Raw genomic sequence first — 11778 nt, 5'->3', positions numbered from 1 at the left:
TTGTTAAAAAACAAAAAACAACAACTCTGGACTATCTTTATGTATGTATTTAAGAGGTAGAGGCTGCACACAGGAGAAAACAACCTGGCCAGTGGCCCCCATGTGTTTTCAGTGAGAGGATTATGGACTGTCAGCTTCTGTCAGCTGCGACACGTGGTTGGCGTACGTCATACGCATTACGCGTCTGCGTAGGCGCTGGCCCCGCCCCCCTCCCCTCAGTGCTTTCGCCGCGCAGCGTCTGGGCAGAAATGGCGGCTCTTTTGGAATCACTCCTGTTGAAGAAAGCGGACGTTAACGCGGTGTTGGACTGGCTGAAAAACGTCGAGGTTGGTCCGAAATGATCCAGAGCCACACGAGGGAGACATGTTACACGCGTTCGCCCTCGCGTAGCGCGTTTTTGTGAGATGACAAAGGTCGCAACTGATTGTAAACAAAACTTTTAGCTAGAGAGCTAGCGGGCTAGGTTAGCTACAGCCTGGATGGGATGGACTCCAGACGAGTCGCTACGTAGTCAACTTCCCTACCAGTCAAGAAACTATTTAGCGGTAAAACACAAGTTACAGAAGCTGTTTACTGCTGGTATTATTATTAATATGTGAGGATGGCTGTGCGGTATAGCAGATGTTGGTCAGTGCATTGTTAGCTAGGTTACCACGCTATTTTCTGCAGAAATGTTTACTGACCAAGTTACTTTGTTTTGGGTTCATCGTGGATTAAATAGCGTGGATCCTTTGTGCTATTTCAGGTTTATAAACTGTATTTATCCCAGTTCGTTTACAACATATATGCCTCTTTTCAACAGGAGGCTGACAGCCTGGCATTCAGTGAACCTGGGCTGACAGTTCACAAACAAGAATTTGTCCCATTTCTTTTAAACTTCCTGAGAGAGCAGAGCAGTCAAGCACTAACCCATGGCCCTGCCACGCCAGCCAAGACCCCCAGCCGCCCCAGACCTGCTGCACAGACGCAGGGCTTCACTGACAGGAGGGGTTGCAGGTCTGCTGGTGGCGGCACTGGATCTCGGAGTGCCAGCAGGGTCCAGCTGTTTTCTCCTGCTTCCTCTGGGTCACCTGGAACGGATGCTTCTGGTCAGTCAGGGTCTCACTGTCTAAGTGGGGTCAACGCCTTCAGCAGTTCCCCATTTAGTGCAGCATGGAGCCCCGCCTCAAGGCCTTCGGGCTCCGATCGCCGGTCTGGCCAGAGGATCAGTCTCGGGGACTACATTGTTTCTCCTCCTGACCTCCAGCCCAGCCCCAACTTCCAGTCACAGAAAGGCCGCAAGAGAAGTGGCGGCAGCGTGCCGATGGGGGGACAAGGAAGAGGAGGGCGTGGAGGACATCACAGTGATGAGCTTGGACGGTGGGAGAGTGGGGGGAGGAGGTCGGGTAGAGGAGGAGGAGGAGGCGGCGGAGGAGGGCACAGTAGGATAAATGAGGTTTCTCCTCCGTCTGTGGTGCAGCTCAACTTGAGCAACTTGGAGGACTTCCCTCCAGTTGGCTCATCGCCCATTTCACCTGCGTAAGTCCACACAACTCTCAGTTAAACAAAAGTCAACACTGTCTCCATCATTCATGTTCAGATTAGTCTAAAATGTTTCCATTATCCTTCAGGGCGTCCAAACCATCTAGAAGAATAAACCCAACACCAGTCAGTGCAGAGCGGCCACACTCCAAACCAAAGACCTGCTTCACCTCCACCCCATTCAGTAAACCTTCTACTCCCCCATTAGCTGTAGAGGCACTTGAGGGGTCGGTGACGGTGGGCAGTCCTCTGAGCCTGCAGGAAGAGAGGGAGCTGCTAAAGAGGGAAAAGTAAGTGCACATGCAGAATGATTCTACACAAAAGCTGACCTCATATTGTACCAGTTTGAGATGTTGAAGAACGTACTTTTTACGTTTATCTGGCCTTTGCTACATGCCCTCTATTGTTTCACCATTCTACATTGTCGATGGGTGGTGCCTTGCAGTATTCACAGAAATGTATTGCATTTTACAGATGTCTACACACATGTCACAACATCTAATTTCCTTATTTTCTGCGTTTTTTGGCTCCAGCACTTCTGCCTCACCTCAGTTGATCTCTGCTGTTTCATAATCGGATATTTTTTGTTCGTAGGACAAAGCGTGCCCAGCAGGTCGGCACTCCTCTGCCGTCCTCACTTGACCCTTGCACTCCCACCAAGTCAGGGCTCAGAACTGGGTCTAAAGTTACACCAGATCTGCAGACACCCTGTCCTGAACCATCCAAAGTCACCTTCTCTTTGGAACTGGATCTCCTGGCAGAGCTGTACTGTACCTGCATTTCTGGTAAGTGACCACAAGGTGCCATTAATGTGCTAAGTAAATAAATCGTGGAGGAAAAGATGTGAATTAAATGGATTTTTTATGTCACTTAAAGATATTTAAAAGAGTAAAAAAAAATATATATATATATATATAAATAATTAAGAAGTCAGACATAAAATAAATAATTTTGGAGTTGAAATTATTTACAAATCAATGCACTAAACACTATATAAATACCTGCCAATAAAATCATTGGAAGATGTCAATTTAAAGATCTCCAAAGATGAAGAAAATGAGTTTGTTTGTGTTTTCATGTCTTACAGAAAACCTAGTGCCAAACATTTTCCTGGAGCTTTTTTTTGTGATGCAGTTGCTAACGTCGCAGTCTCCTCACACTCATGATGATAATGAACAGGGAAGTTTGTGTGCAGCGAATTCAGGTGTGAAGATAGTTTTTTATATCTTTTAAGTCCTATAACATCAAAATATTGAATCGAAGTTAAGAATTTCTTTTTCCATTTTCAGATGTTTTGGAGAAATGTTTCCTTAGACAAGTACACAACTGTGTGTATTTTGCTGTGAAGGTTCTGGAAAATCAGTTTCAGTGAGTTGTTTTACATCTTGTGACACAATTTTCCAGAATTTTCTCCCGTTCGCTTACAGGAATATAACAGCTATTTCCCCGAATTAAGTGACACTGCTCCTCCGGTCTCTCTGAGTTGATTCCTAACCATGTATTCTTGGCAGGTTGGTAGCTCATTTGGACAAGTGTACCTTGCGTCTGCTGGCAGAGAACGAAAGGGTGACGTCTTTCTCTTCGGATCTCAGGGACCGTCTGACTCAGGCCCAGGACAGGAGCACAGCCAAGGTAACAGACTTTTACTTTATGTACAGCTATAAGTGCTTATTATTACCTGAGTGTTATTGAATATAATTAAACAGACATTAGACAATACCCGTTTTTTAAATATTTATATTTTTTAATAGATTAATCTTTAGATTTGCTATGAGTCAGTTAATTGACTTGTCAGTTGACATTAAATTAAACTATTTTGATGATGATTTTGATTGTTCTTTACTTCGGAGAGTACATCATTTTTTAAGAAATTAAAATAGTTCTGCATTTACGTGATTTGATTTGATATGTTTCCCCTAATATGTTTTTATTCTCCGTATCTTTTCCAGCTGTCTCCTTCAGTTTCCACTTTCATCCACTCAGTCCCTTTCCAGCCTGCTACTGACAACCGGTCCAACTTCAGTAGTGACAAGGCCTTCCACACATTTAAAAAACAGAGGTATATCACAGTTTTTGTGTTGTTTTGTAACACTGCCCTCTCACTTTGTGTCCAGTAAAAACAACTTGTATGAAGCAGATCAGGTTTGTTTATAATTACAAACGGCCGAGTACAGGCTGAGCACATGCTGACTCAGATGTTATCGTTAGTTACATTTTGGCATGTGATATTTTTGTCCTTTTCTCAGAGATATTTTTTATGAGGTGTTACGAGAATGGGAGGACTTTCACAAGGAACCTGGGTGGAACTTTGACCCTGCTCTTGGGAGTAGGATAAAGTAAGTCTAATTTTATTAAACTGCTTTTTTTAATCTAATGGACCAGGTATAATTCATTATTTTTTAATTTCTGATGTACTTTCGCTCTGTGCATGTCATTGTTCCATCTTCTTTTTCAGAGGAATGATGAGTCAGCTGACCTCTGCAGGAAACCATTCCCATTTTGCACGTCTGTTTCTGAAGCAGCTTGTTCAGGTAGAATGTGAGACACACACACACACACACACACACACACACACACACATATAAATCTTAACAAATACGGTACTTTTTATTTAAGCCATTTTTCCTACAGTGATAACATTTTGAGACAAAGGAGACCTTTAGAAACTTCCTGACTTTATCTTCCCCTCCACAAAACATTTTTCTTTTAAACAGATTGTGGCATATTGCACACAGTTTGCACAATAAATCCACCTTTTTTTTTTAAAGATGTGTAAAGGCCCCCGTGTGAACAGCTCTCCTGGGGATACTCCTGATGCTGACTTACTAGGCATGCTGGGAGCTGATAGTTTGGGGCGTCTGAAGCGTCTTGAGGAGCGCCTCATTCAGCCTCATGGAGTCGCTGGCCCCTGCCCTCCTCCATCCTTCCCTGGTCACCAAGAGTTCTTCAGAGACTTCCTGCAGGCAGCTAGCTGGTAAGACAATACGTCCAAGCAAAATACATCATATAATTAGAATTACATTATATATCATCAAAAATATAAAACATTTCATTTATTTTCGGAGCTACTTAATCTGACAAGCCAGTAAGGGTCCAACCTCAGGTTTAATGAAAGGCTTGGTTATGTTGTTAGATGCATTATACCCCAATATATAGCTATAGTAACTATATTATCAACTATATTATAAAGTATAATAGGTAAATGAAAGGCAGATCATTTGGCAGATGTCCTTTTTGGTCAAAATTAAACATTTTCCTTGACAACTAAAGCTAAAAGCCTTTAGTGTTAATGTCTGCTATCTTTATATGATCTAACATGTCTTACATATTGTGTACCAGCTGCCAGCTGAACCAGCACTTGCAGGACAGTCTCTGTCAGCAGCTCCTCCAGCTGGATGAGGTGTCCATCCTGAGCCCTCCTGCTTCCATTGGGGAAGGAGAAGAGGAGGGGGATGGGGACATGGAGCAGCAGGTATTCTGTGAGAGTCAGACAAAGTGAAATTATGTCAGTGTCACAGTTTTTTTTGCTTCAGGTGCCATGTCATTTTGGATCAAGCTAGTTTTACAACCACTTCTTTTGAAGCCTGTAGTAGACGATTGATTGCAGCATGGTACGGCAGATTCAGAAAAGATGAATCTGACCGACATGTTCTTAATATATAATTATATAATATAAATATATAAACCTTTGTCCCTCCATTCCATCTACCTCACCAGGATGAAAAGCAGCGGTTCACCTCAGTGCTGCTCCTAGCTCGTCTTCTGGCTAAGTTTCTGGGATTCATTTCCTTTCTGCCTTACCAAACATCTGAGAGACCATCCAGGGAGATACAGGAGACTGCTATAGCCCTGCGCAGCAAGGTGAAAAAGCATGTTTATAAACCAGTTCTTGTGGCCTGTTTTAAAATAGAGCTGGTAAAAGCTAACCAAAATGATTCATTTCCTTCACATGTGTTAGTTGTATCTCATTAAGGAAACTCTAAAATGTTCCTCTTTTAAGCCCAGACCAACAGTTGTAGAGATATAAATGCAAATTTGTTGCCAGGCATTCAATTTCATTTAAAAAATCTCTTGATCCCTCAGAGTGTTCCAGTGCTGGATGTGTGTGCTGTGCTGAGTAACAGTGTTAAAAGGAGGCGCACCATCCTGACTGTGCCCTGGCTTGTTGAGTTCCTCTCCATGCTGGACTGTGTTGGTCCTCTGCTGCTCTGCTACAGAACTGCATTGGGCACACTGCTTCTCCTGTACAGGTCTGTCTCCATTTCTGCACATTTCTAAACATCTGTTAAAGAAGTGATTTAGAAAGAAAAAAATAAACATACTTTTGGTGGTATAACAATTAATTCCCATTCAGAATAGCACTGACACGGCTTCATTTAATTTACTTTTGTATGCTTTGTAGGAGAATGTTGCTGGGCAGATGTGGAGAAATGTGTTACCTGAACAAGCTACTGATGGTGTCTGTGTTGGGTTGGCTTTTCCAGGTGAGACACAACTTGTGGATATTATTTATATTTTTCTATATAGTGGTATATAGTAAGTAGTGGAACAGAAAAACTACAGAGCTCACTTTGGTGTTTGTCTGAATGTGTACATAACAGTTATATGTAATATATATATACATGCTTGGTGTCTCTAACTTGTTTAGATCCCAGTGATACCCGAGGACATTTTCTTCACCAATGAGTTCACTGAGGTGGCCAAGCTGGAGGACAGCAGCACGACTGCTGCAGGGCTTGTAAGTGAAATGCTCATTCAAGTAGCTATTTATCATATCATATCATAATATAACCACTGCTGGTTTGTCATTTTTATTGAGGTTTTTCTTGTTATTTTGTAGGACTGCATTCCCCTGGTTGATCAGCAGCTTCTCTATACATGTTGTCCATTTCTTGGTGAGTGGAAAGTTAATTAATGGCTTTTTTTGTGTGTATATGGTGACAGTGTTCTCAGTGGAAGAATAAAAAGGCAGTTATTCAGAAGCTGAATAACTCACATTTGGTCTATATATGAATGCTCTGCACCACAAAGTAACCTACACTCGTTGTGGATCGATATGTGAATGTGGATATTCTGCCTTGTTTTCATCGGTCCAGGTGAGTTCCGTAAGCTCCTGGCTGCCTTTGTGTCTGGAAGCACAGCCAAGAGCGGAGGAATCATCCGCAAGATCACACCCACTTCTGCTGAGCTCAGAGATACACCAACTGCCAACAGGTCTCAGCAGAAACTGCAGGTGAGTCAACAGGAGAGTTAGTAGAGGGAAATGTGGAGTGACATCACTGAATTGGCTGTGTGCGAGTATTTAAACCAATCACTTAAATGTGGCAGGTGGACCTCGAGCAAGCCTTCTTTCACAACCAGCCCCCGTCGCTGCGTCGCACTGTGGAGTTTGTGGCCGAGAGAGTTGGATCCAATGCCGTCAAGCATATGAAGTTAGTATCACAGAGCCAGGGGGGTGGTTGAGTCCATTTAAGAATTGAAAAGGACTAAAAGTAGTCAATCAGCCTGCATCTTTGGTTGGTTGCCTGCCTAAGAGGTTAGTGACTGTTCAACAGTCCAAAATCAAAGCACTTAGGTGGTGGCTGGTGTGAATTCAGCACCCAATGTAGATGTATTTTACAGATCAAAACTCTATTTTTAACATAATACTGAACTGTACATAACACATTGGATGTTAATGTCTATTTGGGAATCCTCAACAGGGCCACATTAGTGAGTGAGTTGGTGGAGCGAGGTGAGAAGATGCTGTGCAATGGACTGGAGTCGCCAAACTCAAATCCCTCAAAACTGAATGACACCATCTGTGCTCAGCTGTGTGTCGCAGGATTGGAGGCCCTAGCAAAAGCCACCAGGTACAACAACTTCTTTTACAAGCAGCCAGCAAAATCCTCTTCCCCTAATCCATGCCTAGATTTAATAGGATTTTAGTACCTGGTTCTTTTTTTAACAGCCTATATGCATGCATGAGTAAATGGCCATTTGATTGTTGGAAAAAGGGGTTTCTTTTATTTTTAAATTAAATAAACTGTTAGCCTTGCCTTCTGGGTTTCTCGTCACACACCATTAGCATTTCACTTCTGTGTGGTAATCTCTTCTTTATGGTAATGTACTTTTTTATGTGAATTTTCAGGTTTTGCTGTGAGAAGAGTCCTGAAGCCATACGAATTCTGCTTCCCGATGAGACCTCCCCTGCTGTAAGTCCTGTAAAAAATCAGCATGCACAAATGATATAATGAGATGTCAAACAATAATTCCTAAAGCACTTCTAACAAAGTTTTACATAGATTTACGTGGTTTACAGAGAAAAACCATATCTATAAATGCAGAACAGAGAAAAAAAACACACTAGAAACTTGTAGGTGTGGGTGTTCCCATGTTTTTCTCACTCTCGCTCTGCAGGTCCTGAACACAGCTGAAAACATCACCAAACGTCTCGCAACAGAAAAAGCCTGCAGCTGGCTCTCGGCCAACATTACAGGTAGCTAGTTAATGCGGCATGGTTGGGTTTTTACATGTTTCTACTGTGTTAAATGCAATTTCTTTAGACTCTAAATTGATTATTTCCATTTTCCAATGCAACCAATCACACCCTTTTGAGTGTGATATTAAAAAAAAGAAATGTACAGCTAATGAGACATTGTCCTTGTTGGTTATTTGTATTCCATTTTTATCTGCAAGAATCTAGCTTATAATTTAAAACCAGACATTACTGTAATGAATTATTCATGTCAAGTAACGTTAATGCAGGGAGGCACCGATCTAACGAAGCAAATCAGTGGATTCCTATTTTATTCTTGCTGCAAGTTGATTGTCATGCCACAGTAAATTAACCTGCACCTGCACCAGATGGTTGGTTACACGGAACCATCTGGAAAGTCGTCATTGGAAACTGTTTGGAAAAGACTAGGCAAAACTCAAAAGATGATTGCATGAAGCATCTTTCTATCACTGTCTATCATGAGCAAACTTCAACCAGTCAGATCAATGACCCACATAACGTAGTCAAACTTACCGAGGCCACATCAACACTAACCTCTCTGGGAGCCGCTATTGTTGTTAAGCAAGTGTCTTCTCGCTGTGTCATACCTAGCATCCACTCCTGTAGCACCCAGTACTTCCTCAAAGGAGGCTGAGTAGTCCAGTAACACTGTACCGGCTAACAGACAGACTCTTACATAGTAAAACTTTGTAGAGATACATAATACTATAAGGACTGAACCTTAAAGCTCTCAGTGCTGCTGGGATCATGTTACAGAACATCATTGCCTTTTGTGGTTGAAAAGGAATAAAAGCTGTGATTTCGGTTCCCTGAGGACATCCATCTAAGACTTGCTGTTTTCTCACCATCAGCTCTGATAAGACGAGAGTGGAAAAGCAGGTATGATCGTGTGATGAAGGCTGTGGGAAGCCCAGTGGCGCCAGACTCTGGGGATGTGGGGGCCGTGGTTGAGCTGGTCACCCAGGAGCAGTCAACTACCCCCAAGAGGAAACAAGGAAGTGACAGAGTGACATCTTGCCCTCCACACTGCAAACACAGTGCTTCACTGCCCTCTGACATCCTCATTGAGATAAAGGTATGCCTGCATTAGAGTAAACAGTGCTAAAATACGTGTAGGGGCTTTGCTCAGAACTAGTTATTCTGCAAATGTAGCCTTTTTTCGGTTAGTTTTGGGGTTGAAATTCATGAATAACAACTTGCATCTTTAAAGAATAAATCTAACCTCTCGCTGAAGAAAAAGTGAATGATTTCTGTGTGAACTTTAACTTTTAATGTAGGAGTTGCTGAGCATTGCAGTGGGCCCCAGGACTGACGAGGAACTGCCTACCGCCTCTCAGATCAAAACGCTGTTACAGAGAGTAGGAGACACTCTGGCCTGCAGAAAGGTACAAGACACACACAAGTGCAACAAAAAACATGTGTGGATTCAAGGTTCTTTGCCAGTATTCATCACACTCTGTTCTTCTTATCTCGTTGCTTAGTTCTCAACTGTCTTGTCGGAGCAGATGCTACTGAACTCTACTGTCCTACTGGCCTGCAAACTGGGTAAGAGACTGTTCAACTGTAAACTGGTTAATTCCCACAAGTGCAAATGCTTCATAAACAGCATTATTTAAACTGCCCTTTGCAGCTGAAATAGAAATATAGTTGATGTACTGTGTAAAAGACCTGAGTGCATGTTGTGTGTATGTGCTCAGTGTCTGCAGAGCTGCCGGTGCTGTCTCTGTCAGGGTGCAGCGGAGGTGATAGGGTTGTTGTGGGTCCTGGTTCAGGGTCAGAGCCTCCTGTCAGAGCGCTGCTGGAGCAGCTTGCTGAGCTGTGGGAAGGAGACTGCTGTTCCTCCGCCCCTCTCCACCTGCTCTTCACCCCACTCACTGTCACTGCTGTGCTGAAGGCCAGCGACACTGAGGTACCACTGCTGCTATGACTGATAAAGAAGTATTAATGATGCTACTACAAGTACTACTACCTTTTTTGCCTATATGTTTATAGAATACTCTCCTAAAATGCCTCTACTGTGTGCATGGCCCTCTGTAGACACTACAAGCCTTGTAGATCAAGGATTTAAAGAAACTGGTGTGAAAATGTTGGTGCAAAGTCCTTGAAGTGATTCCATCTTCAATGTACAAAGCACAATATATGAAACTTGAATGCTTTCACACAGATAAATGGAGTAATCTGTATATTTCCCCCTCTGTTTTACATTGGTTTAGGATGAAAAGTGTTTTGATCAGATGGTGCTCACTCTGATTTACTTGGTCACTTTTGTATCAAAGTTTTTTTTTGTTTTTCTTCAGATTTTTAGTTTTTCTACAACATATTTTACATTGTGCAAATTCTGCATCATGCATTGTTTTCCTCAATTGGATAGCTGATAGTATAGAGACAGACAACATTTTCTATTATTGCTTATTTCTTTGAAAGTTGTTTGACTCTGTAGTCTTTAATCTTTTGTAATTCATTTGCTTGTCTTTTTAGTGGAATAACTATCTATTCCTGGTGAGACAGCTGGTTGACAGAGGAGTCTTGAGTGAAGAAGAGGTCATATCCCATTGGAAGAAGCTAACAAACTTGGCGTTGCCAGCGGTGAGGGTTCTTGTCATCATGTATTCCTTTGGAATTATTTCTTTTACTCGTGATTTGACCTCTTTTCACTCTCTTCCTCTCTCTTGCTCACTTTGTTCTCTCATTTCTGTGTCATTTCAGAAGCTGATAGAAAATTTTCAGCTGCAGTCACAGAGTATTAAACCTCCCTTGCCTCTGGCTGAGTTGCAAAGCCGCATGGACATGCTGCAGGTCTCTCAACAGACAGTAGAGGGAGCTACATGACAACAATAATGCTACCCAGTATCCCACTGCACCTTTGTGTGATCACCACAGTGTTTTATGTCACATCTGTCAGTGTGTTGTTCAAGAAAGAGACAGTTCTGGGTGACTTCTTGTTGTTGACTATTTTTCGAGTTGCCACAGCCCATCAAAGCTGTTCCTAGCAAGCTTCAGACTTTTGTTCTCCACCTGTGAAGTGACAGCAGCCTTTCACGAATCCCTCTGCTCTTTTGCTAAGGCGCCGGTGAGACACAGAAAGCCCTGCCACTCAGAAGTAGCCAGGGACCACACCGTCTCTCACACCTTAGATCTGTTGATCCTTCCTGCAAGCGAACCTGGTGATTGTGTCCGACGGGATATACTTGTAGATCAAGCTTTTCAAAGAGTCAAGGCTATAGCAGAGAAATAACAAAGACACAGGAGAAGGGTCGCCATCAAAATGGGAATTTGTGAGTTTTTGGAGCCGAGGACTCAAACTGAGTATCTTCAGTAACTCAGCTCATTAAAAGGTCCTGGTTTTTAAATGTAAGATTCTATTAAACAAGCCATAGTTTGTCAAGAAACACTTGATCAGACAGCTACTAAAAATGAGCTGAAATATGTGTTGTTTTTTTAGTCCTACCACAGAAAATAAATGTCTTAAATTTTAGTATAGCACTTTCACACACTGCCTTTGACCGCCACTACTAGTGATTGCATGTTTATCTCATGAATGCAAGACTGCGTTTGTGATTGTTTTTGTTCATGTTGAACGAGCGCTGTACTCCCTGCTGCTTTTAAATTGAAATATTTTTTATGTTGCCACAAAATTTCAAATATAACAATAAAGATGTATTCTGATGTAATTGTTGATTCGTGTCTTGGTCATCATTGTTTTTCACAGATTTTTGTTTTCATGATTGCTAGAAAAATCACATTTGCTTGTTAATTTA

The 11778-nt window shown here is 42.3% G+C and overlaps 1 protein-coding gene across 1 annotated transcript; it reads left to right on the top strand.

Moving 5' to 3' along the window:
* The first annotated feature begins 207 nt into the window (after positions 1-207).
* Positions 208-11691, top strand: cdan1 (codanin 1). The gene is made up of 28 exons (XM_051395267.1): positions 208-326; positions 803-1518; positions 1611-1811; positions 2116-2306; positions 2609-2725; positions 2811-2889; positions 3033-3153; positions 3471-3580; positions 3768-3857; positions 3977-4052; positions 4290-4495; positions 4861-4993; positions 5239-5382; positions 5605-5771; positions 5924-6005; positions 6170-6259; positions 6362-6416; positions 6618-6754; positions 6850-6953; positions 7224-7373; positions 7652-7715; positions 7921-7999; positions 8872-9095; positions 9298-9405; positions 9502-9565; positions 9718-9929; positions 10499-10606; positions 10727-11691. The coding sequence occupies exons 1-28, from the start codon at positions 249-251 to the stop codon at positions 10847-10849; spliced, it is 4029 nt and encodes a 1342-aa protein (XP_051251227.1). The 5' UTR covers positions 208-248; the 3' UTR covers positions 10850-11691.
* Positions 11692-11778: the final 87 nt, after the last annotated feature.

This window comes from Dicentrarchus labrax, unplaced genomic scaffold (assembly GCF_905237075.1).
Source record: "Dicentrarchus labrax unplaced genomic scaffold, dlabrax2021, whole genome shotgun sequence".
Lineage (NCBI taxonomy): Eukaryota > Metazoa > Chordata > Actinopteri > Moronidae > Dicentrarchus > Dicentrarchus labrax.
The sequence above is the reverse complement of the archived record's forward strand: the minus strand, read 5'-3'. Positions and strand labels throughout refer to the sequence as shown.

Excerpts from the sequence above, each read along its gene's own strand:
- cdan1 (XM_051395267.1), top strand. The coding sequence starts at position 249 with ATGGCGGCTCTTTTGGAATCACTCCTGTTGAAGAAAGCGGACGTTAAC. Across the intron at positions 5,383-5,604 it reads CTATAGCCCTGCGCAGCAAG|AGTGTTCCAGTGCTGGATGT; the intron begins GTGAAAAAGCAT and ends TTGATCCCTCAG. Across the intron at positions 9,406-9,501 it reads ACACTCTGGCCTGCAGAAAG|TTCTCAACTGTCTTGTCGGA; the intron begins GTACAAGACACA and ends CTCGTTGCTTAG.